This window comes from Hypanus sabinus, chromosome 12 (assembly GCF_030144855.1).
Source record: "Hypanus sabinus isolate sHypSab1 chromosome 12, sHypSab1.hap1, whole genome shotgun sequence".
NCBI classification, from domain to species: domain Eukaryota; kingdom Metazoa; phylum Chordata; class Chondrichthyes; order Myliobatiformes; family Dasyatidae; genus Hypanus; species Hypanus sabinus.
The window spans coordinates 21,674,682-21,696,855 of record NC_082717.1 but is presented as its reverse complement, the minus strand read 5'-3'; the positions used below and the strand labels follow the sequence as shown (position 1 = coordinate 21,696,855).

General features: G+C 43.1%; 1 protein-coding gene across 1 annotated transcript in view; it reads left to right on the top strand.

The window, feature by feature from the left end:
• Nucleotides 1-22,174, top strand: part of prkd3 (protein kinase D3) — a 358,247-nt gene that overhangs the window by 251,777 nt on the left and 84,296 nt on the right. Inside the window, exons 7-11 of the mRNA XM_059985651.1 lie at nt 2,084-2,134; nt 9,276-9,465; nt 13,780-13,857; nt 17,232-17,415; nt 20,044-20,167. Of these exons, the coding sequence (XP_059841634.1) occupies nt 2,084-2,134; nt 9,276-9,465; nt 13,780-13,857; nt 17,232-17,415; nt 20,044-20,167 (627 nt within the window). The remainder of the gene's footprint in view (nt 1-2,083; nt 2,135-9,275; nt 9,466-13,779; nt 13,858-17,231; nt 17,416-20,043; nt 20,168-22,174) is intronic.

Here is a 22,174-nt window from a genome sequence, read left to right as displayed (position 1 = left end):
CATTGCCAAAGCAACGATGCATGCGGTGGACGAGACCATTCCCTTCCAAGTAGAGAGTGACGCCTCCGATTTCGCGCTGGCTGCTACCCTCAATCAAGCAGGCAGGCCAGTAGCATTCTTTTCTCGTACCCTTCAAGGCCCTGAAATTTGGCACTCCGTGGTGCAGAAAGAAGCCCAGGCCATAGTGGAAGCTATTAGGCACTGGAGGCACTATCTCGCCGGCAAAAGGTTCACCTTGCTGACTGACCAGCGCTCAGTTGCGTTCATGTTCAGCAACCAACAGCGGGGCAAAATCAAAAATGATAAAATTCTCCACCTACAACTATGATATCCTGGAAGGCTCAATGAGCCCCCTGATGCCCTATCCTGGGGAGCGTGTGCCGGCGTACAGCTCACCAGCTATATGCCCTCCATGCACATCTTTGCCACCTGGGGGTCACCTGATTTTACCATTTCGTGAAGGCCAGGAACCTGCCGTACTCCCTGGAGGACATCAGGACGATGACCAGGACTGCCAAGTCTGCGCTGAGTGCAAACCGCACTTCTACCGTCCTGAAAAGGCGCAACTTATCAAGGCCACCCGCCCCTTTGTTGACTTTAAGGCCCCCCTTCCCTCCACCGACCGCAATGTCTACTTTCTCAATATTATTGACGAGTACTCGCGGTTCCCCTTTGCCATCCCCTGCCCCGACACCACTGCCACGTCCGTCATAAAAGCCCTGCACCAGCTCTTCACTCTGTTTGGATATCCCTGCTATATCCACAGTGATAGCGGGTCCTCCTTTATGAGTGACGAGCTGTGCCAGTAACTGCTGGTTAGGGGCATTGCTACTATTAGGACCACGAGCTATAATTCCCAGGGAAATGGACAGGTGGAGAGGGAGAATGCCACAGTGTGGAAGGCCACACTTTTAGCCCTTAAGTCGAAAGGGTTGCCAGTCTCTCGATGGCAGGAAGTCCTCCCTGAGGCACTCCACTCTATAGGCTCCCTGTTATGTACGTCCACCAATGCCACCCCTCACGAGCGCCTATTCTCTTTTCCCAGGAAGTCTGCCACTGGGACCACCCTACCAGCTTGGCTGACATCCCCAGGGCCAGTGCTGCTCCGGAGACATGTGAGGAGTAATAAATACTCCCCGCTGGTCGAGAGGGTTCACCTTCTACATGCAAACCCCCAGTATGCCTACATGGTCTTACCTGATGGGCCAGGAGGAAACCAGTCCTCATCAGAGGTGGGGAGAGTCAGCAACTTAAAATTCCCGGGTGTTGTTATTTCAGAGGACCTGTCTGAGCCCAGCATGTTAGTGCAGTTACGAAGAAAGCATGCAGCACCTGTACTTCCTCAGGAGTTTGCAAAGGTCTGGCATGACATCTAAAACTTAAACCAACTTTTATAGATGTGAGGTGGAGAATATGTTGACAGGCTCCATGGTATGGAGACACCGATGCCCTTGAATGGAAAATCCTACAAGGTGTAGTGGATATAGCCCCGGCAATCACAGATAAAGTCCTCCACGCTATTGAGCACATCTTCATGAGATGTTGTTGCAGCAAAGCACCATCCAACATCAGGGAGCCCCACCACCCAGGACATGATCTCTTCTCACTGATGCCATCAGGAAGAATATGCAGGAGCCTCAGGACTCCCACCACCAGGTTCAGCAGTAGTTTCAACCCCTCGACCATCAGGCTCTTGAACCAAAGGGGATAACTTCATTGACTTCACTTTCCCCATCATTAAACTGTCTCCACAACCTATAGACTCACTTTCAAGGATCTTCTCAGGTTCTTGATATTTATTGCTTATTTATTTATTATTATTTCTTTCTCTTAGTACTCGCACAGCTTTTGTCTTTTGCACACTGGTTGAACACCCAAGTTGGTGCGATCTTTTATTGATTCCATTATGGTTATTATTCACTAATGGATGTACAGTATTGAGTATGCCTGTAAGAAAATTAATCTCAGAGTTGTCTATGGTGGCATCCAGTATATGCGTTTTGATAATTGACTTTGAACTTGAACCTAGGAAGGTACTTTGTACACTTTTCCCCTTCTGACGTTGAACTCTTCATCTCTGCAGGGGCTTCATTCAGCGATCCAGCCAAAAAGTGATGAAGTACGTTTAATCAAGGTAAACAAGTTGGAAAGATTAGAAAGCCAATAAATGTGTTTCTTGGTGGAATTAAATGCTTATTTTTTGCTGTTCTCTTTTAGTTCTCCCTCTTTTAGTTCTCCAATTCAACCATGTCACATTTGTAGTTGTACATGATAACCAGATAAACTCATGCAATTTCCTTCAAAAACTGGGCAATTTCCTTTGCTGCTTCTCCACATCTGTCTCCTTTAAGATGACCTTTAAAACATCCCTCATTGACCAAGGTTCTGCTCACCCAACATCTGCTCATGAGGCTTAAAGTACTTAACAGTTGTACTTAAATGAAAAGGCCTTGAGGCAGTCAGAGATATTTTGCATCATGAAGTCTATTCTTATTTGTATGAAGTAAGATGTATTCCAAGCCAGGAATTGTGGGTATTGACATTTGATGTGTTAGAACATAAAACATTACAGCAGAGAAACAGGCCCTTCGGCCCACAGTGTTGTGCTGAACCAAATTAATTAGTAATTAAATGGCTGACTAAACTAATCCCTTCTGCCTACTCAATGTCCCTGTACTTCATTTTCCTCGCATCCATGTGCCTATTGAAATGGCCCTTGAAAGCCCCTAATGTATCTGCCTCTACCACCTCTCCAGGCAGCACATTCAAGGCACCCACAACTCTCTGTGTAAAACAATTTGCCCCTTGCAGCTCCCTTGAAATTGCCCCCTCTTACCATTAATTGCATATCCTCTGGTGTTAGACATTTTAATCCTGTGAAAAACTTACCGTCTATCTACTCTGTCAATGCCTCTCAGAATCTTTGAACCTCCCTTGGCCTTCACCCCTCCAGAGAAGACACCCAGGTTTGTCCAAACCTTTGGTATAACACATGCCCTCTAACCCTGGCATCACCTTTGTAAGCTTCTTCTACACCCTCTCCAAACCCTCAATATCTATCCAATAATGTGGCAACCAGAACCGTGTGCAATACTCCAGATGGGGCCTAGCTAGAGTTTTATAAAGCTGCAACATAACTTCCTGACGTTTGAATTCACTACCTCAACTTAGGAAGGCAAGCATTCCATATGCCTTCTTAACCACCCAATCAACCTGTATAGCCACTTTCAGGGAGCTGTGAATTTGGACTCCCAAGATTGCTCGACTCATCAACATTGTTAAGCTACTTGACCTTAACAGTGCTCTCTCTCTTTACGTTTGACCTACGAAGGTGCAACACTTCACATTTGGCCAGGTTAAACTCCATCTGCCATTTCTCTACCCATATCTGTAGCTGATTTATATCCCACTGTATTCTTTGCCAGTCATCTACGCTATTCACAGCATCGCCTATCTACATATCATCTGCAAACTTAATAACCCACTCATCCACATTTACATCAGGTCATTGATATACATCACAAATAGTAGAGGTTCCAGTACAAATCCTTGTGGAACACCATGAATGACAAACCCCCAGTTAGAGTAAGTCCCTTTAACCACTACCCTTTGTCTTCTGTGGGGAATCCAAATGGCCAACTCACCATGGATCCCACGCATCTTAATCTTCTGGATAAGCCTTCCATAAGGTATCTTGTCAAAATCTCTGTAGAAAACATTTACAGCTTTACCTTCATCAGTCACCTGCATCACTTAGCCAAAAAGCTCAGTCAAGATACACCATGACTTGTCCCGCACAAAGCCATTCCAGTTCTCCTTAATTAAGGCCAGGTTTTCCAAATGCTCATAAATTGTATCCCTCAGAATTCTCTCCAGTAACTTCCCTCCCGTTGATGTGAGATTCACCGATCTATCATTTGCAGAATTATCCCTGGTTCCCTTGAATAATGGAACAGTAATGCCTTCTTGCCAGTCCTCTTGGACCTCGCCTATCGCCAGGGAAGATGCAAGGATATTTGTCCAGGCCTTAGTTATCTCTTCACTTGCCTCTCTCAATAACCTGGGCTGTATCCCATCAGGCCTGGGGACTTATAGAAACATAGACAACCTACAGCACAATACAGGCCCTTCAGCCCACAAAGCTGTGCTGAACATGTCCTTACCTTAGAACTACCTAGGCTTACCCATAGCCCTCTATTTTTCTAAGCTCCATGTATCCATTTAGAAATCTCTTAAAAGACCCTGTCGTTCCCACCTCCACCACTGCTGCCGGCAGCCCATTCCTCGCTCTCACCACTGTCTGCATTAAAAAAAAACACCCCTGACATCTCCTCTGTACCTACTTCGAAGCACCTTAAAACTATGCCCTCTCATGCTAGCCATTTCAGCCCTGGGGAAAAAGCCTCTGACTAACCACACGATCAGTGCCTCTCATCATCTTATACACCTCTATCAAGTCATCTCTCATTCTCTTTCACTCCAAGGAGAAAAGGCCGAGTTCACTCAACCTATTCTCATAAGGTATGCTCCCCAATCCAGGCAACATCCTTGTAAATCTCCTCTGCACCCTTTCTATGGCTTCCACATCCTTCCTGTAGTGAGGTGACCAGAACTGAGCACAGTACCCCAAGTGGGGTCTGACCAGGGTCCTATATAACTGCAACATTACCTCTCAGCTCATAAACTCAATCCCACGATTGATGAAGGCCAGTGCACCGTATGCCTTCTTAACCACAGAATCAACCTGCGTAGCAGCTTTGAGTTTCCTATGGTCTCCGTCCCCAAGATCCCTCTGATCCTCCATGCTGCCAAGAGTCTTACCATTAATACTATATTCTGCCATCATATTTGGCCTACCAAAATGAACCACCACACACTTACCTGGGTTGAACTCCCATCTGCCACATCTCAGCCCAGTTTTGTATCCTATTGATGTCTTGCTGTAACCTGTGACATCCATCCACACTATCCACAGGACCCCCAACCTTTGTGTCATCAGCAAATTTACTAACCCATCCCTCCACTTCCTCATCCAGGTCATTTATAAAAATCACAAAGAGTAGGGGTCCCAGAACAGATCCCTGAGGCACACCACTGGTCACCAGCTTCCATGCAGAATATGACCCATCTACAACCACTCTTTGCCTTCTGTGGGCAAGCCAGTTCTGGATCCATAAAGCAATGTCCCCTTGGATCCCATGCCTCCTTACTTTCTCAATAAGCCTTGCATGAGGTACCTTCTCAAATGCCTTGCTGAAATCCATATATGCTATGTCTACTGCTCTTCCTTCATCAATGTGTTCAGTCACATCCTCAAAAAATTCTATCAGGCTCGTAAGGCACGACCTGCCTTTGACAAAGCCATGCTGAATATTCCTAATGATATTATGCCTCTTCAAATGTTCATAAATGCTGCCTCTCAGGATCTTCTCCATCAACTTAGCAACCACTGAAATAAGACTCACTAGTATATAATTTCCTGGGCTATCCCTATTTCCTTTCTTGAAGAAGGGAATAACATCTGTAACACTCCAATCCTCTGGAACCTCTCCCGTCCTCTTTGATGATACAAATATCATTGCCAGAGGCTCAGCAATCTCCTCCCTTGCTTCCCATAGTAGCCTGGGGTACATCCTGTTCAGTCCCGGTGACTTAATCCTTTCCAAAAGCTCCAGCACATCCTCTTCCTTAATATCTACATGCTCAAGCTTCTCAGTCCGCTGCAAGTAATCGCTACAATCGCCAAGGTCCTTTTCCGTAGTGAATACTGAAGCAAAGTATTCATGAATTACCTCTGCTATCTCCTCTGGTTCCATACACACTTTTCCACTGTCGCACTTGATTGGTCCTATCCGATCACGTATTATCCTCTTGTTCTTCACATACTTATCCACCTTCAGAGATTCAACTCCTTTACCTCAAAATGTCCTAACATATTAATACTCTCGACACTGTTTTCCACGTCCTTATCCTTGGCAAATACTGATGTAAAGTCGTCTTTACAGTCCTCACTCACATCCTCCACAACCACGCTGATGTCCTCCCCTTTATCTTTGAATGGTCCCACCTGAGTTATCCACTTGATCCTGAATGCCTTGGGATTCTCTTTAATCCTAGCTACTGAGGCTTTACATGGCCCCTCCTGACTTTCCTAGTTTCTTTCTTGCATTCTTTTCTGGTTTCTTTATAATCCTCAAGAGTTTTGTTTTATTCTGGCTTCCTAAGCTTTACATACCTTTCCTTTTCTTCTTGACAAATTTTACCTCTTCGACATCCAAGGTTCTCTGACCTTCCCAGAACATACCTGTCCTGTACTCTTTAAGCGCCCTCCACATGTCAGATGTGGACTTGCCTAAAAACAGTTGTTCTCGATTAACTCTCCCTAGATCCTGCCTAATTTTCCAAACTCCAGTTTAATACTCTATCATAAGGTTCATACTTAATCTTATCTTTTGCTATCTTAAAACTTCAGAGTTGTGGCAAATTCTGCCCTGGCTAAAGCTCTTGGAACTAAGAAGTTCCTGGTTTATCTTCGGGAAGTTGAAGTCCCCCGTGACTACAGCATTATTGATTTTACACCTTTCCTTAATCTGCCTACATATCTGTTGATAAGGTTCCACATAGGAGATTAGTGGGCAAAATTAGAGTACATGGTATTGGGGGAAAGGTACTAACATGGATAGAAAATTGGTTAGCAGACAGGAAACAAAGAGTAGGGATTAATGGGTCCTTTTCAGAATGGCAGGCAGTGACTAGTGGGGTACCGCAAGGCTCGGTGCTGGGACTGCAGCTATTTACATTAATGATGTAGATGAAGGGATTAAAAGTAACATTAGCAAATTTGCAGATGACAAAGTTGGGTGGCAGTGTGAAATATGAGGAGGATGTTAGGAGAATGCAGGGTGACTTGGACAGGTTGGGAGAGTGGGCAGATGCATGGCAGATGCAGTTTAATATGGATAAGTTGGCAGACAGGAAACAAAGGTTATCCACTTTGGTGGCAAGAACAGGAAGACAGATTACTATATGAATGGTGTCAAGTTCGGAAAAGGGGAAGTACAACAAGACCTAGGTGCTCCTATGCATCAGTCACTGAAAGTAAGCATGCAGGTACAGCAGGCAGTGAAGAAAGCTAATGGCATGTTGGCCTTCATAACAAGGGGAGTTGAGTATAGGAGCAAAGAGGTCCTTCTGCAGTTGTACAGGGCCCTGGTGAGATCATACCTGGAGTATTGTGTTCAGTTTTGGTCTCCAAATTTGAGGAAGGACATTCTTGCTATTGAGGGAGTGCAGCGTAGGTTCACGAGGTTAATTCCCGGGATGGCGGGACTGTCATATGTTGAAAGATTGGAGCGACTGGGCTTGTATACACTGGAATTTAGAAGGACGAGAGGGGATCTGATTGAAACATATAAGATTATCAAGGGATTGGACACGCTAGAGGCAGGAAACATGTTCCCGATGTTGGGGGAGTCCAGAACCAAAGGCCACAGTTTTAAGAAAACGGGGTAGGCCATTTAGAATGGAGTTGAGGAAAAACTTTTTCACCCAGAGAGTTGTGGATCTGTGGAGTGCTCTGCCTGAGAAGGCAGTGGAGGCCAATTCTCTGGATGCTTTCAAGAAAGAATTAGATAGAGCTCTTAAAGATAGCAGAGTCAAGGGATATGGGGAGAGGCAGGAACGGGGTACTGATTGTGGATGATCAGCCATGATCACATTGAATAGCGGTACTGGCTCAAAGGGCCAAAGTGCCTACTCCTGTACCTATTGTCTATTGTTCTTCTAGCAACTCATGCCAGATATTCACCACACACTGTAGAAACACTCTTCCAATCTCCTTTAAACTTATGGCCTCTCACTTTAAACTTGTTCCAGGCACTCCTGCCCATCAAGTCTGCTCTGCCATTCCATCATAGCTGATCCCAATCCCAGTCAACCCCATATACCTGCCTTCTCACCAGATCGTTTGATGCCCTGACTGATCGGGGAACTATCAACTTCCGCCTTAAATACATCCATGGAATTGGTTTCCACTGCAGACTGTGTCAGAGCATTCCACAGATTCACTATTCTCTGACTAAAAAAAAATCCTCCTTACCTCTGTTCTAAAGGGTTGCCCCTCAATTTGAGGCTGTGCTCTCTAATTTTGGATACCCCACCATAGGAAACATCCTCTCCACCCTCCACCCTATCTAGTCCTTTTGAACATTGTCTTCTCTAGCTTCCGTTAATGCCCCTCCTCCCCTTCTTACTCCATCCCTGACATACTTAGTTGTTTGCCTGTTCTCCATCTCCCTCTGGTGCTTCCCCCGCCCTTCTCCTGAGGCCTCCCGTCCCATGATCCTTTCCCTTCTCCAGCTCTGTATCACTTTTGCCAATCACCTTTCCAGCTGTTAGCTTCATCCCACCCCCTCCGGTCTACTCCTATCATTTCGCATTTCCCCCTCCCCCCTCTACTTTCAAATCTCTTACTATCTTTCCTTTAGGTTAGTCCTGACGAAGGGTCTCGGCTCGAAACGTCAACATCGCTTCTCCCTATAGATGCTGCCTAGCCTGCTGTGTTCTACCAGCATTTGGTGTGTGTTGTTGTTTGAATTTCCTGCATCTGCAGATTTCCTCGTGTTAGTCCTTTTCAGTATTTGTTAGTTTTCAATGAGATCCCTCACCTCCAGTCTTCTAAATTCCAGTGACTACAGGCCCAAAGCTGCTGAATGCTCCTCAAATATTGACCCTTTCATTCCTGGAATCACCCTCATGATCCTCCTCTGAACTCTTTCCAATGACAACACGTCTTTTCTGAGATATGGGGCCCAAAACTGTTGACAATACTCCAAGTGCAGCTTGACTAGTGTCTGATAAAAGCTCAGCATTATCTCTGTGTTTTTATATTCTGTTCCCTTGGAAATAAATGCCAACAAGCTCCTCATAATTTTATAGCCCTCCAGAATGGGTGTTCCCAAACTGGAGTCCACAGACCTCTTGGCTAATGGTAAGGCATTAAAAAAGGTTGGGAACACCCCCCCCCACCCATCCTACCTTGGCCCATGAAGGCGAACATACCATAAGCTTGATTCCTTGCCATTCTGCCTATCTCACCATTTCTAGAGAGCTGTGAAATTGCTGTGGACTCAGTACACAGACACAATTGAATGATTTTTTTTTTGAAAAAAAAAAGAGATGAGTCTCCTCAGTTTGGAGGTGAAGTCATTGCTTCCTGAATGTGTTACTGCTGGAATGTTGCCGTCTGAATTTGTGGCTTGTGATTGTTGTTGCAGCGTTGCCACCAGGAGACCAGCAAGAGAATCCCTTCATGGAGTGGGCGTCCAATTTGGATGGAAAAGATGGTGCTCGGCAGGGTAAAAGTACCACATACCTTTGTCATACACTCCTATACACGGCCCACTATTTGTCAGTATTGCAAGCGGCTATTAAAAGGTCTATTTCGACAAGGAATGCAGTGCAGAGGTAAGGGCCATTCATGTACAAATGACATAACTTCTGGCTAAAGTAATGTGTTAGAAATTTTGAGTGAAGGAAATCAGCACAATATTTAGTCATAGAGCTCAGAAACAGGCCCCTCAGCCCATCTAATCCTTGGTGGCTGGGTTTTCTGCATAGTCCCATATTCTGTACTTAGTCCACAGCCCTCAGCATCTCTCTCGTCTATGTACCTATCTAAACTTTTCTCTTAAATGTTGCATTTGAACCCACGTTTGTCAGCTCGCTTCACACTTGCACCACCATTTGAGAGAAGAATTCCCCTCAGATTCCCCTTAAGTGTTTCACCTTTCACCCTAAACCTGTAACATCTCGTTTTAGTCTTAACCAATCTGAGGGGAAAGGCTTGCATGTAATCTCCCTATCTACTGAATACCCCTCATAATTTTGTATACCTCTATAAGATCTCCACTTATTCTCCTGCACTCCAGTGAATAAACTCCTGACCTACTGGATCCATTCTTGTAACTCAGAACCTTGCGTCCTGGCAACATCTGTGTAAGTTTTCTCTGCTGTCAATATTTGTGTGAATTCTGAACATTTGTTATCCACACTTTTTATCCTGTGAACTATCTATGTGAAGTAACTTCACATGAAAGAACTACGCATCCAAACGTTAATAATGTGAATTACAAGCAAACAGGCATTATTATTTCCAGATGCTTTTTAAGTATTGACTTCCATTTATTTGCATATTGCCAATTCACTATTGATTACTCTCTTCTATCATTTCCTTTCTCCAACTTGGAAATTTGGGGAATCTATGAAGTTAAATTTTGGAATTTGAAGTTCAAAGTAAATTTGTTATACTGTATATGTCACCATTTACAACCCTGAGATTCTTGCAGGCATACTCAATAAGTCCATAATAGAACCAAAATAGAATCAATGAAAGATGCACCATCTTGGGTGTCCAACCATTGTATAAAAGACAACAAACTGCAGAGGCAAAAAAGGAATAAATAATAATAATAATAAAAAAAATAAGCAATAGTTTTTAAGAACATGAGATGAAGAGTCCTTGAAAGTGAGTCCATAGGTTGTGGGAAAATTTCAGTGATGGGGTGAGTGAAGTTATAATTCCATGTCTCTGTTATGTCATGAATTGAATTTTGTACTACATGCCAAGCACTTTTCATTTACCAATGCTTTATGTAAACACTGCAACACTGATATAGTTATATTTGTCAGTATACAGTGCCTAGAAAAAGGATTCCACTCCCCCCCAGAAGTTTTCATGTTTTATTGTTGAACAACATTGAATCATTGTGGGTTTAATTTGGCTTTTTCTGACTGATCAACAGAAAAATATTCTGTGTCAAAGTGAAAACCGATCTCTACAAAGTGATCTAAATTAATTACAAATGTAAAACACAAAATAATTGATTGCACAAGTGTTCACCCCCTTTAATATGACATACCACAGCATCACTGGTGCAGCCAATTGGTTTCAGAACTCACATAATTAGTTAAATGGAGATCACCTGTGTGCAGTCAAGGTGTTTCAATAGATTGTAATAAAAATACACCTGTATATGGAGGGTCCAACTGCCAGTGAGACTGTGTCCTGTCAAGAACTACAGCAGGAAGACAACACTCCAAGCAACTCTGTGAGCAAGTTATTGAAAAGCACAAGTCAGGAGATGGATGCAAGTCACTAAATACCCCATGGAGTACAGTTAACTCAATCATCAAGAAATGGAAAGAATATGGCACCGCTATAAATCTGCCTAGAGCAGGCCATCCTCAAAAGCTGAGTGACTGAGCAGGAAGGAGACTAGTGAGGGAGGCCACCAAGAGACCGATGACAACTTTGGAGGAGTTGCAAGTGTTGGTGGCTGAGATTGGAGAGACTGCACATACAGCTGTTACCCGGGTGCTTCACCAATTGCAGCTTTATGGGAGAGTGGCAAAGAGAAAGCCACTGTTGGGGGAAAAAGATCACGTGAAACCTCAGCTAGAGTTTGCCAGAAGGCATGTGGGAAGTAGGTTCTATGATCTGATGAAACCAATCTGATGAAATCTGATGAAAACTTTTTAGCATCAGACTCAACACTATGTTTGGCATAAGCCAAACACTGCACATCATCGAAACACAACCTTCCTATCGTGGAGCATGGTGGTGGCTGCATCGTGCAGTGGAGATGCTTCACTGCAGCAGGCCTTGGAAGACTTGTGAAGGCAGAGGGTAAAACGATTGCAGCAAAATACAGGGAAATCCTGGAGGAAAACCTGATACAGTCCGCAAAAGAAATGAAACTAGGGAGCTTTGTTTTCCAGCAGGACAGTGACCCCAAGCATAAAGCCAAAGCTAGACAGGAATGGCTTAAAAACAACAAAGTTAATGCCCTGGTTGGCCAAGTCAGAGTCCAGACCTCAATCCAATAGAGAATTTGTGGCTGGACTTGAAAAGGGCTGTTCACTCATGATTCCCAATGCAATCTGACAGAGCCTGAGCAATTTTGTAAAGAGGAATGGGGAAATATTGCAGTGTCCAGATGTGCAAAACTGATGGAGATCTATCCACACTCAAAGCTGTAATTGCTGCCAAAGGTGCATCTACTAAAAACTGACTTAAAGGGGGTGAGTAATTATACTATCATATTTTGTTTATTGTAATAAATTTAATCAGTAGGTTTCAATAGGTACATTTAATGTCAGAGAAATGTGTGCAATATGCATCCTGAAATTCTTCTTCACAAACATCTACAAAAACAGAGGAGTGCCCCAAAAAGTGAATGACAGTTAAATGTTAGAACCCCAAAGACCCCCCCCAACTCCCCCCTCCCTTTCACGGGCAGCAGCAATTCAACACCCCCACCCTTCCCACCAGTGAAAAAGCATCACCACCACCCCCCCCACCGAGCACCGAAGCGTGCAGCAAAGCATCAATAAGGACACAGACTTGCAGTACCCCAGACTGATTCGGTAATTCAACATACCACAGGCGCGCCCATTCACGCTCCCTCTCTCTATCTCACGGAAAAAGGTGTCTCCATTTCACAGCGAGAGGGGAGGCATAACAAACAGCTCACTGATTTATGATGTTAAAAGTCTGTTGTGTCCCTTTTACCGAGCTTTGCGCCGAGAGAGTCGGCCCCAAGGCTCAGCTCTCTGGATCCACAGCCCACAGCAGCTAACCTACTGCTCCCAATGTTCCGCTTTCTCCCACGATGCCTCAGTCAGGGGCACCAGCTTTGAATCATCCCGTCTCCAGAGCCACAGAAATCCGGCACCCCGAAGGTGCGCTACTCTTTCAGGCCGCGTCCTTGGGGTAACAAAAAGCAGCTGGCCATGAGGCCCTGAGAGCGGCTCCTGTTCCCGCAAAGAACCAAAGTCAGAGTGTAACTCGAGGTCAGGGTTTTCAAAAGAACATTGAACAGGAAAAAAGAGATATGAAAGATAGAAATAGAGCTGTTTCTGAAGTTGCAAGCAAAGCAGTCGCCATTTATCGTCATTGTCACTGTTTAGCACCAAATTTAGAACCATGTTGTAGAAATTTGTTTTCACTTTGACTCGAAAGACTAATTCATATTCTATCCCCAGTGGTATTATTTTCTGAGTAATAAACATCTGAAAATATTGGGTGAAATGTGGAATTGGTTAAAGGCAGATAGAATGTGAGTAGGCAAAAATATAGCAGGTGGAATATAAAGTGAAAAGTGCAAGATTGTCCATTTTAGCAATAACGTAGTGTATTCTGTAAACAATGAGCTCAAAAATGCAGAGTTCTGGTGCATTATTTGAAAATGGTTATACAAGTACAATTGATTAGGGAAACCTAATAAAGTTATTGGTCTTTGCTGGAGGAATTGAATACAAAGGTGATGAGTTTATGTTCCTCCATAAAGGGTGCCAGTCAGGTCCCATCAGCAGATCTTATCTCATTGAAGGCTTTTGTCAACCAGCATCAACATTTTGGCCAATTCTTTGCAAAGCTGCACATTTGCCCGGTCAATTTTATATGGAGCTGATCTTCTGAAGGAATGGGAGCCCATTTGACCAGACAACTATACTTCACAACCGAGATCACTCTAAATTCAATGGCTAGGCTGCGGAATATGGGTGGTCTTCCTGCTGTGCATACTCGGAGGCCAATTTCCCAAATCATTGTCAAATCGTTCACTGAAGTACATGAGTGAACCTTGCACTCATCTTCGCCAAGACAACGGTTTCTGCTGTATAAAAGCATCCTACGATCTAAGGCGTCGGGTGATCTGCTTTGGCTTCTAATTGTTACGTCACTTTCACATCACCTAAACCTTTCGTGTAACTTTACAGATTGCAGGTTTAATTGCCACAAGCGATGTGCATCCAAAGTACCCAGGGACTGTCTTGGCGAAGTTGTTTTTAATGGAGGTAAGATGTGCCCATAAACCAGTGATGAGTTATTCCGTGCTAATGTTCGATGTGAGAATAAAAGCAGAAAGTACTAGAAATACTCAGCAGATCAGCCAGCATCTGTGGAGAGGGAAACAGATTTAATGTTAATATCTTAAGTTGGTCTTGCACCAGAACAGAGAAAAATAAGATCATTCAAATTTTTTTCTTTTAAGATCTGTATAATTTTTAACCATTGTTGTGTAGAACCTAATGTTCTGAAATTCTAACTGAAATTACTTGTTCAAGTGTACACTCAGTGGCCATTCTACTCGGTGCTTTCTGCATCTAATAAAGTGGCCACTGAGTCATGGTCTTCTGCTGTAGCCCAGTGACTTCAGGGTTGGATGCGTAATGCATTCAGAGATGCTCTTCTGCACACCACTGTTGTAACCTGTGATTGTTGGAGTTAGTGTCACCTTCCTGAGAGTTAGAAGTAGACTGGCCGTTCTCCTCTTGTTCCTCTCATTAATTAGGCGTTTTCACTCACTGGATTTTTTGTGGGTTTTTTTTTGCACCATTCTCTGTAAACTCTACAGATGTTAGGTGTGAAAATCCCAAGAGATCAGCAGTTTCTGCGATACTCAAACTAACCTGTCAATGAGTTTCTGAGATACTCAAACCACCAACAATCGTTCCACGGTCAAAGTCAGGTCACGTCGTCCCTATTCTGATATTTGGTGTGAACGGCAACAGACCTTCTTGACCACATCTGCATGTTTTTATGCATTGAGTTGCTGCCACGTGAATAGGCTCATTAGGTACTTGCATTAACGAGCAGATGTACCTAATAAAGTGATCGCTGAGTGCATAGTGTTTCTACTGCAGAGTGATTAGACTTGCTTGGGTGTTAAAGGCAGCACCTCATATCAAAAATAATGCAGAAAATGCAAACCTAATTCCAGGTTTAATCAGAGGATGTGAAGTTCTGGGTGTAAAATTCAACATGTAATCATGAGCCTGCTAAAGCCAGATTCTAGTGTCGAGAACATAGAACAGTACAGCACAGGCCCTTCAGCCCCTGATATTGTGCTGACCTTTTAATCTGCTCTATGATAAATCTAATGCTTCCCTCCCTTATAAGCCCTCCAATTTCATCTGTATGCCTAAGAGTCTCTTAAATCTCTCTAATGTATCTGCCTCTCCTATCATCCCTGGCATTGTACTCTATGTATTTACCATACTCTGTGTATATACAAAAACACACTACCTCTGACATCCTCCCCTTCCTCCCTCCCCCCCCCCCCCCCACCATTCTCTGTTTCTATCACCTTAAAATGTTGTCCTCTCTCAATAGCCATTCAGCCCTGGGGAAAAAGGCTGTCCACCTTATTGATACCTTTTATACTTTGAAGTCATGCCAACCTGACGGCACAAGTATTAATTTCTCCTTCTGATATTTTTTCCCTTCCCCATTTCTTTTTGTCTCTTCCCACTCTGGCCTCCTGGCTCTTCTCCTCACCTACTTCTCACCTCCCCATGGTGCCCCTCCTCCTTCCCCTTCTCCCTGTTCCACTCTCCTCTCCTACCAGGTTCCTCCCCCTCCAGCCTTTCACCTTTTCCACCCACCTGGCTTCACCTGTCACCTTCTCGCTAGTAGTCCTTCCCTTCCCCCAACTTTTTATTCTGGCTCCTTTCCCCTTCCTTTTCAGTCCTGAAGAAGGGTCTCAGCCGGAAACGTTGACTGCTTAATCATTTCCATAGATACTGCCTGATTTGCTGAGTTCCTCCAGCACAGTGTAGGGGTTGCATTGCAACGAGGAAGGAAAAGACTGAGATAACCCGATCAATATCTCTAAAACCACAGGGAAGTTTGATAATGTTGAGGCGTGGAGGATATTTTAATTTGTGTAAAACAAGATAACCATTAGGTGCTCTTGATGAGTCAACTAATCCATTCTGATGAAGGCTCTTTGCCCAGAAATTGGCATGAAGGTGAGTTCACTGGAGTGGTTGAGGTGGTAGTCTAAATGCATTCAAGGAGAAGATGGATCAGTAAATGAAAGAGTATAGACTGGAAAGAAATCTATTTACTGTGTTGTATGAATTAAGAAATGAGGAGATTTGTGTGGAGCTTAAGGCCAGCAAGGGACCATGTGCTAAATGATCGGTTAACTGTGCAATACATTTTCTGTAATTAATTGCATTGGATAACATTACATTTAGTTCAGATGGTTCCATTTATTATAAGAGAATGTACACAGTGCACAACTTGAAATACTTCTCTTCACAGACATCCACAAAAAACAAAAAAAACCCCAGAAGAATGAACGATAGAAAAACATCAGAACTCCAAAGTCCCCTTTCCCCTCTCCCCACTCCCCCTCCCCGCTCCCACACTGTTCTCCCCTTCCCCTACCTATTTCATCAAAAAAGCATCAGTGCCCACCGCCCACCCAGCAACAGCAAAGCAGAGTGACCATTATCTGCAGTCAACAAAAAACTATTGTTTACCCGACTTCGACGTGTCACACCACCTCTCTCACTAATAACGAATAAGTTATTGGCAAAAATATATTTGCAGAAAGTTTACTTGGGTTTAATATCTTTTAAAATGGAGTTATAGCCACCTAATAAATAGCTTTTTTAATTGTTTGTTATGGCTCTGTTGAAATTTATCTCGGCCTTCAGCCATAGGGGGAGTCAGTGCCTGATCAATCTTCATGTAAACTTGTGCTATGTTTACCAGATCTTGTACAAGATCTCTCTCCAACGTGGACATTGGATCCGTTGCAGTAAGATCTGTGACTTATTTCAAGTTACTTAACACCCACCTGGAATTGAAGACTACTTGGCTTGTGTGTCTTCTGAATTGAAATCAACATTTTAAAAAAAAACCTGCAGATGCTGGAAACCCTGCTGTAAAAAAAAATGCTGCAAATGCCTGGTAGTTCAGGCAGCATTAGTGAGGAAGAACACAGGGAAGTATTTGTCAGGGCAATCATTTTTGTTCATGAATTCCCTGAATGGAACTGTTATGCCTTTGGCAGAATCTGAGCAGTTATCTCTGACGTTCCAACTCGTGCCTTGCGTGGTGGGTTTGATTGACAGTCTTAACTCTCACACTGGGGTTCAATTCCTGCCACCGTCTAAGGGTTTTGTCTGTTCTCCCACTGCCTGCATGGGTTTCCTCTGGGTGCTCGGGTTTCCTCCCACAGTCCAAATATGTGCAGGTTAGTAAATTGTGGACATGCTTTGTTGGCACTGGAAAGATGGCAGCTCTTGCAGACTGCCCCTCAAACATCCTCAGACTGTGTTGTGCTCACTGAAACAAATAAGGCATTTCACTGTAAGTTCTGATGTTTCATTGTATGTGTGATGAATGAACTGGTCTTGAACTTTACCACTTGCAGAGCCGGCCAGCCCAGGGCCTGACTCAGATATGCCTATGGAGGTGGACAGCAGTGACATGAACAGTGAAGGCAGCAGGATGTTGGATGACACAGAGGAGCCGTCAACATCAGAAGAGAAGTTGTATTTTATGGATTCCTCTGATTTGGATGGAGAGAAGGATGAAGAACCTGTCAGAACAATCAGGTAATCTTTTCCTCCAGCATTTTGTGTGTGTTGCTTGGATTTCCAGCTTCGGTAGATTTTCTCTTGCTTGTAATCTTTTCATTGTCTGTTTTGTTCACTGTCCATGTGAGAATGAAATCTGTCGTGTCTGACAATGTCCAGTGTATTGTTGCTGGACTTCCTGGAACGTGGCTCTATGGCTGCTTCATAGAATCTGATATTTTGGAAGAAGGCTGTGTCATTATATTGTTATTATCAACACCCAAAAATATCCATTTTTGGATCTGCTATAAAGAATGACCGGGTTGTTGGCTATCAGAGTATTCAGCTGAATGTGAAATCCATTTCAGCAAAGTTAATGTGGTTTTGTTATCCAGTTGTGCTCTTTGGGAGAGGTCATCCAAGATTACTGAGAAATCTAATTTCAATCCCAGACATTTATTTTGTGTTTCAATTAACGTTAATACCCTTATTATTTTTGATATGAGGTGCTGCCTTTAACACCCAAGCAAGTCTAATCACTCTGCAGTAGAAACACTATGCACTCTGCGATCACCTTATTAGGTACATCTGCTCATTAATGCAAATACCTAATCAGCCTATTCATGTGGCAGCAACTCAATGCATAAAAACATGCAGATGTGGTCAAGAAGGTCTGTTGCCGTTCACACCAAATATCAGAATAGGGATGACGTGACCTGACTTTGACCGTGGAACGATTGTTGGTGGTTTGAGTATCTCAGAAACTCAGTGACAGGTATTAATGCTGGAGTAATAAAATGGATTCAACAGTGGCTAGATGGGAGATGCCAGAGAGTAGTGGTGGATAATTGTTTATCGGGATGGAGGCCAGTGACTAGTGGGGTGCCTCAGGGATCTGTTTTGGGCCCAATTTTGTTTGTAATATACATAAATGATCTGGATGATGGGGTGGTAAATTGGATTAGTAAGTATGCCGATGATACTAAGGTAGGAGGTGTTGTGGATAATGAGGTGGGTTTTCAAAGCTTGCAGGGAGATTTATGCCGGTTAGAAGAATGAGCTGAACGTTGGCAGATGGAGTTTAATGCTGAGAAGTGTGAGGTTCTACATTTTGGCAGGAATAATCCAAATAGAACATTCAGGGTAAATGATAGGGCATTGAGGAATGCAGTGGAACAGAGAGATCTAGGAATAACAGTGCATAGTTCCCTGAAGGTGGAGCCTCATGTAGATAGGGTGGTGAAGAAGGCTTTTGGAACGCTGGCCTTTATAAATCAGAGCATTGAATACAGAAGTTGGGATGTAATGTTAAAATTGTACAAGGCATTGGTAAGGCCAAATTTGGAATATTATGTACAGTTCTGGTCACCGAATTATAGGAAAGATATCAATAAATTAGAGAGAGTGCAGAGACGATTTACTAGGATGTTACCTGGGTTTCAGCACTTAAGTTACAGAGAAAAGTTGAACAAGTTAGGTCTCTATTCATTGGAGTGTAGAAGGTTGAGGGAGGATTTGATCGAGGTATTTAAAATTTTGAGAGGGATAGATAGAGTTGACGTGAATAGGCTGTTTCCATTGAGAGTCGGGGAGATTCAAACGAGAGGACATGATTTGAGAGTTAGGGGGCAGAAGTTTAAGGGAAACACGAGGGGATATTTCTTTACTCAGAGAGTGATAGCTGTGTGGAATGAGCTTCCTGCAAGAAGTAGTAGAGGCCAGTTCAGTTGTGTCATTTAAGGTAAAATTGGATAGGTATATGGACAGGAAAGGAGTGGAGGGTTGTGGGCTGAGTGCGGGTAGGTGGGACTAGGTGAGATTAAGAGTTTGGCACGGACTAGGAGGGCCGAGATGGCCTGTTTCCGTGCTGTGATTGTTATATGGTTAGCTTCTTGTAACACACATACACATTTGCAAGGTTAGGAATATTTAATCTTTGCTCTTGTCTTGAGAAGCTGTCCAGGTCAGCATGCCTTTCAGAACACCTTTCTGGAGTTCTGATCTTTCACAACTTTTATGGAAGTGTGGTAATGTTTTTAAATTGCAAGCTCATTGCTGGTCATTTCTTGTCCATTACATTTTATTGCTATCAGACTAAACTTACTGCCCGTTACATTGCTAGCGTTTAGGACAGCACCATCTCTGGCGGTGTTCACGATTTCCTTTGTCTTGTCAGTAGCTCAGTTTTCACTACTGTCAGTCGTACAAATCCTGGGTGGATACTCGGGAATACCGTTGCAGTCAGATTGCTGTTTCTGTAACAGTTTTGTTTTACCAGTCGGGGTTGCGAGCCATGAGCTGAACCCCCAAACCTGTGGGACTGGTGGACCACTCTACCCTTTGATCTGATTGATATGGGTGATCCTACCAAGACCCAAAGCATAAAAGCCCTAACTCCAGCCAATGTAGCTCTCTGGGTCATTGAGGAACACAAACCCCCAAACCACAACAAAGTAGTGGTCCTCCTGGGGGTATCAGACTAAAGCTATTTTTAGAAATACAATTATTCAGTAGTCTTCTGTTGTGTTGCTGTATTTGGTCAAAGTAATTCATGTTGGGCAGGTTTGGAAAGCACAAAGTCTATGATGATAGGCTTGCATTCACAATTCACAATCAGAATTCTGTATAGGTTTTTTATGTTCAGTAACTTGGAACATTTTGTTCCAGTCCTTCAACAAGCAACAATATTCCTCTCATGAGAGTTGTACAGTCTGTTAAGCACACGAAAAGGAAGAGCAGCACTATGGTGAGAGAAGGTTGGATGGTCCACTACACCAGCAAAGACAATCTGGTAAGCATATTTATTTTGAAACTATTTGTGCTTGTAGAACTGATTGTGAATCTGATCTGTGGAGATCTGCTTCTTAGCTATAAAAGCAAACAGATATTTGATCTGAATTCCACCCCCCCCCCCACACTGAAGGGTGGCTCAGTGAGATCCCAAGTTCATTCTGAACATTGTTTTGTGCCCAGAAAGAATGTTGGGCATTCATCTGCGAGTAGGAATGTTTGCTCATTGCAAAGTAATGGGTCATTCATGCCCAAGTGAATCCTCATAAAACATTGTGAAATTATGTATTGAGAGGCACTTTAGTGTAGTGGTCAGCTCAACGCTTTACGGTGCTTTGGGTTCAATTCCTGCCGTTACCTATTAGTAGCCATTCTCCATGTGATCCAACGGGTTTTGTCCAGCTGCTCATGTTTCCCCTCCCACAGTCCAAAGACGAACCAGTTGGCAGGTTAATTAGTCTTTGTAAATTGTCCTGTGACTAGGCTGGAGTTAAGTGGGGGGATTGCTGGGTGCCTTGGCTTGAAGGGCCAGAAGGGGATACTCCACACTGTATCGTAATAAATAAATAATAATTTTAAAAAGCTTCTACATTGCCTGGTCACTTTGTTTTCCAAGTTATATGATGAATGCTTCCTCTTGTTTGCTTCAGATTTCAGATTTGACTGATTTTCTCCTTAACATCACAGTAGAAAGACAGATTTCATTCAGTAAAGGCCACCACAGTAGGACTTGATTTAAACTAAAGTCTGTTTTTGGGGCAGAGTGGATATTGACTTTTAATGTTTAGCCAGATCTGGCTGAAAGCCCACTTGGTATCGGAGGGAATGTAATGAATTCCATTTCCGTCACAAATATCTACAATGAAACTAAAATTGAATTCATTGCTCTTCCGTGCATATCTGTATATGTATCTATCTGTAGCATTCCGTAGTTCAGAAAAAAAGGTCATATATTAAAAAAATAGAATTGTACCTAACCTTTATCTAGGATTTCCAGCAATTCTGCTTACTGTTGAGGATTTGATATAACAAATATTTCCTTTGAACAGGTTATGCTCTGATGGACATCGTCAAACAGTATGTTAGAAATTGCCAGTGAACATCTTAGAAACTTGTGTTGCATGTTTTTTATTTATTTTAACATACTGTTAAAGAGGTGTAGAAATGTCTGTGAATGCACCAAGTATTTCTCCGTGGAGATGACAAATATGATATAACCACATGGTTCATTTTGACATGACCCATGAATGGAAAGAAGGACACAGTAATGAGCTGGTTCAAGTAATTTTGTTGCCCCAGTGCCTACATTCAGATCCATGTTTGACTTAAACATTTTAATGTCGATGGCATAGCTATCTCAAATAGGGCTAATTTAGGATACCTTCAATCTAGTTACCAGTGGGTTTGTGTTCTGAGAGAAGAGGAAGAGATGGAAATGTTATTGAAGTAGAAACCTGACAAAGGGTCTCGGTCCGAAACGGCGACTGTGCTTCTTCCTACAGATGCTGTTTAGCCTGCTGTGTTCCTCCAGCATTTTGTGTGTGATGCTTGAATTTCCAGCATCTGCAGATTTCCTTGTGTTTGCGTGAAGCTTGTTTTACAGTATTACTTCTTTGTGGATGTGCCCTTCTTTCCAGTATATGTGAAGATAGAATTATCAGTCTCTCAAAGATAGATGGTTAGGAAATAGAAATGCATATCAGAACTTTAAATTAAATTTAAATTTAATGATTGAGTCCGATTTTGTTACAGTGTTATTTCTTGGGTTATATCTCTGATCTGCAACTGGATGTTGTTTAGATTTTTCCCCCATTTCCTAACTCTAACATCCCTTTACCTCTAAGCAATTTCATCCAAAAAAATTTGGAATGAGTTTTTGAAGGTGCTAATTGGGTAGGTTTGTTTCTTTGGTCATATGAACAATATAGAGTTTCAGCTTTTTCAGCTTTCTTAATAGATGCATGTTCTTTTGGTGTTTTGGAAAACATCAGCATGTTCCCAGCTATCT